The sequence below is a fragment of the Ixodes scapularis genome, unplaced genomic scaffold, assembly GCF_016920785.2.
Source record: "Ixodes scapularis isolate PalLabHiFi unplaced genomic scaffold, ASM1692078v2 ptg000323l_1__unscaffolded, whole genome shotgun sequence".
Lineage (NCBI taxonomy): Eukaryota > Metazoa > Arthropoda > Arachnida > Ixodida > Ixodidae > Ixodes > Ixodes scapularis.
The window spans coordinates 1,628,424-1,634,974 of NW_024609965.1; the positions used below are offsets into that span (position 1 = coordinate 1,628,424).

General features: G+C 45.5%; 1 protein-coding gene across 1 annotated transcript; it reads right to left on the reverse strand.

Annotated features, from left to right (window-relative positions):
• Window positions 1-5,174: 5,174 nt before the first annotated feature.
• LOC120841745 lies at window positions 5,175-5,513 on the reverse strand. Its single transcript, XM_040212712.1, has one exon. It carries the CDS (start codon window positions 5,511-5,513, stop codon window positions 5,175-5,177), a length of 339 nt encoding a protein of 112 aa, XP_040068646.1.
• Between the last annotated feature and the right edge of the window lie 1,038 nt (window positions 5,514-6,551).

A 6,551-nucleotide genomic window follows, 5' to 3' on the forward strand; every position in this document is an offset into this window, starting at 1 on the left:
TGCAGATTAATGTCTAATAATAATGAAAGAAAAAGGAAACAGGCGGAAGAAAAAAGAAAAACTGGTCTTTCTTTTTAGTAAATAAGGTGTTTCTTGCGCAGCTGTCGAATGAACGAGCAGCGAACTTTGATTTAACTAGTTCCAGCGCCACTGAAGAGCAGTGTCCCATTTAAAGCACACGTGTAGGCTTTCATAATGTTTGTCAGTGGTAGTTTTTGTGGTTTTTGATATTGAGAGTTTTGGGTCTGGCAGGTTCATAAAACTTGGGGGACGCGTTTTTATTGGTGTAGCGGATATGCTGGTTTTTGCTGGCATTTTGCAGAAATTATATTTACAAGCCAATTAAACTACCGAGCGTAGAATGGGAATAGAAGGGGAGGCTTTATCGCAACTGAACGGCTGTGCTGTGATTTATTTTTCACCCCTCTTAGTACCTGTTTCAAATGGACCCTGCTCTGACCAAAACCTTATTATAAAAAAAAAAAAAAAAAAAAAAAAAAAAAAAGCTTTTTTTTTTTGCATTTTATTTATTTTTAGCACACAATGTGATAATACGCTCCATTATCAGAGGAACTGGCAATCATTATCACAGACAAACTTGTTTAAATATGCAATCACTTCTTTTCCATTTTTGTGCTCTAAAATCGTTAGCAACTGCTCGATACCAGTATTTTGAATGCTACAGAACCTGCTACAAAAGGTTCAAATGCTGCTGCTATCACTAACCGATTTTTTAAATTTTTAGTCAGAAAATAACGGCCGATGAACCTCTTGCAATACATGCAGTTGAATGGCGCCAGTCACATAAAACTGGCCACCATTTTCCCGTTGAAACTTTCAGATAATAAGGGTTAGTCCTGAAACTTAAGCATCTAGTTCGGACAGCTAGGACTGCATTTGGGCATAAAATAAACGATTGTTCGGTAATGCATAGTTTAATTTCGTGTTGGAAAAAAAATGATAATAATTCGCTTTTTAAAGGGATATTTCAACCAAATTTGAAATATACCCGTTGTGTTCAGAAGTAGACTGAATATGATCCACAATTTTTGACTGGTATATTTATATAAAATACAAACGTGCGATAGTCGAAGGACGACAAGGAAGAGAAGGAGAACGTCTCTTGAGACGTTCTCTTCCTTGTCGTCTATGTGACAATCGCACGTTTGTATTTAATATAAATACACCGGTGAAAAAGTATGCGATAAGTATATAGCTTGATTGAGTGCCTAGGGCTCCCATTATGTGTGCCGAAAAGAAGCCATCTTCATGGAGATCACCCGAGTTCAGCGTTGTTGATTCCAGATCTGTTTCAATGAACGTGTCTACGCGGCTTCCTGAGGTGGTTCCCAGCATTCGACTTTGCCAAGCGTACGGGAGGTCACTTCTCTGGCGCCCTTTAATTTCATATAGAAATTTCTACTTTCTAACACGATCGTTGTGATATGCTGCTAAGAAGTACTTCAGCAGGGCCGATAGCTAAATAAATTTCCCACCCGACATGAGAGGAACATTTCTTGAGTGCTTAATTCCTTTAAAGAAAACAGTAAAAAACATCACTTCGCTTTTTTGACCTCAGCTTAGCGCCCTGTCTAAAAAGTAGTTGGCAACACTGGGCAGAAGCGACCAGGCCGGGGATCAAGGATGTTTCCGGGGATGAACCAAGGAGGTTGGGTGAACGTTACGTGCCAGCTAGAGCACTATATAGCTCCTTCGGAGCAGAGTAGCGCAATCTAGAACGCCGCCTCTCGGCGACTAGCGGCGAACGCCCGGAGGTTCCAACTGCGGTCAGAAATGCACGGAGAACGTGAGAAAATCGTTGTTTCTTCAGTTTTGTGGGGATGTGCGGAATGGAAATCATTTTTAAAATAATAATGAAACATTTTAGAATAATTTGCGCTAAGTTTTGTGACCCGCAAGAACCTGACTTTTTTTAAAAAATTGCTTGAGCGGCATCATGCAGCAGACGACACGGCGACGTCACACCATTCACGTGACCCACTCCGGCCAACCCGAAAAGCCCATCTCCGCTGCGAGCAAAAATCGTCTGCTTCAAACGCCATTGCCTTGGAAATTGCCTTCTCAAAATTTGCACACGCATCCGATATTATTAAAACTTTGACAAAGTGTTTAGTGCTTTACTAACTTCACGACAGACTAGTTTTGAAAAGTGTGAACTCGCTGTTCATTTTTTAATCAGCCGTGTTGTATCGATCTCCATGTATTCTCCCATAGGGCGGGCCGCCTCTTGGAACCCTGAGTACCACGTGACTCGCGCCGAGCCGCTCTGTCGGCCATCTTGTCGGCAGAACACGAGGTTCAAAGGATTGCGCTACTCTGCTCCGTAGGAGCTATATAGTGCTCTAGTGCCAGCTATGGCGGCCAGCCGGAGGAGACAGCCGAACGTGTCAATGGAGTGGCGAGAACTGAGGTCGCTAATGACACCAGATCCTGGTGGACTATGCAGTTGCACTGGGATTGAAGAGCGTATGTTATGCCCGACTATTTGAGTTCGCTACCCGAGCCTGAACGGCAGCGCTATTGAGACAAACTGTGCGTGGACGGCGTTGCTTTCGACGGTCTGTACGCCGTAAACAAGGCCTGCTGGACTTCCAAGATGAAGTTGCTGCCACCGACATCGACGGCGCGCGTCGTCGTCTCTTTAATATTTTGACCTAACGGGATCAGCAGACTGCGGGTCTGCTGAAGTGTATTTTATAATTGATTAAATGCACACAGCGTCCTTCGAGTCAAGGTATGATATTTTTCTTACCATCATAACCACAAGGCGCGACAAAAGGTAACGCTTTGTACTTCCTGCCGCCGACGAGCGCCTGGCCCGTGCTTCGTGCGCGAACACCGTTGGAACAAAATCTGGGTGGTCTCAATGAGACGACGGTTTCCCTGCATGCATATAAGCAAGCCTCGAGACGGAGATTGAAATGGAGCCACACTTGCCTTCAAGAAAGTGCTTGCTTGCCTTCAAGAAAGTGACAAACGGTCGTCCTCGCGAGCCGACCATTCTTTTCGATCCACAGATATCCATTTTCTGCGCCTTTCAGAGTCCGCCGGGAACTTGTGGAAACTCACTCCGCTACTTTTTCTGTATCTTCCAGTGCGATTAACAGCTGCAGAACTTTGCGGCATGCTGAAATGCTATGACACCCATGCAAAACATGCCACATGCGGCCTTCTGCCCACACCGGTAAAGCGGCTAAAGTCCCTCTGTTTTTTCAAAATATTGAGGGGCGTTACACCCGGCGCGATCGCAGCGCCGCCGCCAGTGCTGTTAACTTTATTTTGAGCGAAGTCGCGAGGCATGATCTCTATGCGCGAGGCGAGGCCGACTTGCAATCATCATCATCATAATTAACTTTGATTCTTCTTTCATTGTTTAGACGCCCAGCTACGCGCTAAAAATGCGTTCTTATATCTCTGACCGGCGTTGAGAATACTAACTCAATTTTCTGAAACTGTTTATTTCCGACAACGATCCATTCCAAACCAGAACTAAGTCTTTAGCTGTCATCGCTGTCATCATCACTACAGGGGTGTCACGTAAAAATATTGCGTCTCTGATTGGCTGCAGCCGCTTCAACTGAGTTGCTCACTCGTTCTCGTCGATCTAGGAAAAGCTAGGGAACAACTCGCCAGCAACCTCAAAATTGCTGGAAAAGTTGCCCCGTCTGACCAGTTTTAGCTGAAAGTCGAGTGATGATCATTACGAGTTTTTTTTCCGGAATTGCTTAATTTTTAGCTCTTCAACTGCATAAGACACGCAAAGGGCTTTGTTATTTGAAACAATATTTTAAATTACTTTCTCCAGTGGTGAATGAACTGATCAATCGGAATATGAAAATATTTCCGAAACGTTCGCGAGGCAGTGAAACGTTTGGCGTGCGTGAATCTTTCCCATGGTGCCTTACCGAGGGAGATTTACTGGCTTTACTTTGTTACTTTGCTTTCAGCAACAGCCTACTGCATTCACAGATGATACCTAATGTTTATATAATATAATAACACAATAATGCTAGTCAACAATAGATTATGAAATAATTTTATTGGAAACTACATTTCACTCAAGTCGCTGAACTGTATTATACGCAAGAAATTGAGCAACAGTTCTATATCACAATGTTTCCTCGTCTGCAGACTCGCCATTGCTTTGTGCACATGCACCGTTTCCAGATGCAAAAGCTGAGGAGTATGCTTGCATGGTTCCAACTTGTCACTGTGTCGGGAGGGTCATAAGTATAGCAGCACTTCCCAAGACGGCAAAGTCCACTACGAACGCTCAAGATGGCATTTGTACTGCCAGTGCTGAGAGAATTCCTCTGCTTTGTTTTCACAACGCTCAGTTGGCTAAAGACTCTTACACCTCTGCGTTTGAGTGTTGCAAGGAGAGCACAATGATTGCTAGGTGCGCGAGTTCGTGAAACTGGTTCGAGCCAGCTGCATCGCAGTATGCAAGGAGCTCAGACCAAAACGCAATGGTGTCAGTGGTGCTCGCCCACTCACCACGGTTAGCATCTTCCACTGGGTGTCCACGAGATCTATCTTGTTTGGTTGTACACCAAAAAGTTCTGCCAGCTCCATAATAGGTTCTTTGAGCACTTGCAGGCACGCTCCCACAGACAGCCATGCCATGGCCTGCAATATCTTGTAGTTCGATGGTAGGTCCAGCCAAAGCTGTTAGCTTAACTGTGAATACAACGCAGTGCTGGCGTACCAAGTTGACTTCAGGAACAGCTGGCAGCGTGCTCACTAGTTTCTCGAACTCGTATCCCAAGTACGGCTTGGGATCTAGGTGACCATCAATGGGCTATCGATGTCCGTTGTTGGAGTGAGCACTTTGCTACATACCGTCTTTATCGGGAGTGTGAGGTCTTCAAGAAGCCTCGCAGGATCTGCGTCGTTCCTCTCGTAGGCCTTGTTGGCGCGCTGAACCTCTTGCACCAAGAAGTCTGCGTTCCTCAGAAGCGTTCCCTGAACAGCGTGGGAAAGTGCCAATTGCAACGAATGGCACATATGTCTTGCCATTATCAAGCTCAGGAGTTGCCACTCGCGCCTCATTGTCTTGAAAACACCGTTTACGTCCGTGTTCACCAAAGCGTTGTCAACTCCAATGTTGAGGAGACGCTTCATGTCAAGTCTCATGCGCATGAGGAGGCTTTTCAACGCCTGATGATAGCCACAGCCGTGCCATCGTCCAGTTTGTTTAACGCCATGAATATTCTCACAATGCTCTTCTGTGCAGCACTAAAGTACCGCACCACTACACCCAGCAACTTGGTAGTGAAAACATCTGTAGCCTCATCGCTGATCGGGCTGTATTTCGAGTCCCCAATGTCGGCCACCAAGAGCTCTACAAAGTGCGGAGAGAACAGGTTCACAATGATCTCCGTGCACTTGTTTCGCTGCATGCACAAGCCTGCTGTGCTTTTGCCGTCCATGAACTGTTTTTTGCAGAGTTTTGTCAGGTGGTCAGTCGCGAGGATCGCTAATGCTCGCATATGAACAGGCAGAAACCGGCCTCACTTTTGCCGCAAGAAGGCTCGGTTGCGGCTGGAAACTGCAGCCTCTTCCCTTAAGAACTGTAGTACGGTTTGGATGATTTCTAGTGCTTGGTGGTGGTGGCATGCTTTTTTATATCGGAAAGCTTCGCATAAAATTCGCTCCCACAATAGGCACAGGATGGTTTTGTGCTTTTGTTTTCCACAGAACGTAACCAGCCTTTAAACTCGGGTGAAGACTGCCAACTTTTTCTATAGTGGTGATTGTACTTGGGAGGCATAATAACGCTAGGTCCAGCAAGTTGGCAAACCTCAACGCTTGTGTTATTTGCGGAAACTAACCGCCGGCCGTCCCATTCCCAACAAGCTCGCCAAGGCGTTAGCGAGAAGATCCTGAACCAGGAGCAAAACAGCAAAAGACTGCATTGAATTCATGTAGCTACCAGTTTTTTTATAAACCCTCATCCTCAAAGGGGGGTTATCTTCGATAACCGCACTGAAGTTGTCCTGGAGTTTAACCGTCGTGAGCAGGTTTGTTCCATAACTTGTCAAACAAAGCTGCTCGCGTCAATACCTGCAGTTTTTTTTTTTTTGCGACGTTCAAAAAGGATTTTACAAACACCTGCTACATAATCCCTGAAAAGGGGAGTGGTTGTATTGTGGTTTGAGAATGTCTTTGCATGACCGCTACCTCTCATCACCCTCACCCTCAACAGGAGGAAAAAAAAAAAATGAGTGACGTCCGGAGCAGTTATCTGAAAGCCACTGGAGAGGCTCTATGTAGCTTTAGTAACAACAATTTACCTAACTGTAAAAAAAAAAATTAAAAGTCCTTAGTAAAGTTACCAAGACTCCAAAAAGACAGAAAAGTCGTTAGGAAGACTGAAAACGCACTAAATTTGGCGACTTTCTTGCTAAGGTAACAGCACTGGCCCGCCGCAGCTCCGTGACATCAAGCCCACGTGTCGGGCTTGACATCGCGGAGCTGCAGAGGTGCTGTGATCGCGCCGGAGCTGGGTGGCAGAAGGGCGCGCGTTT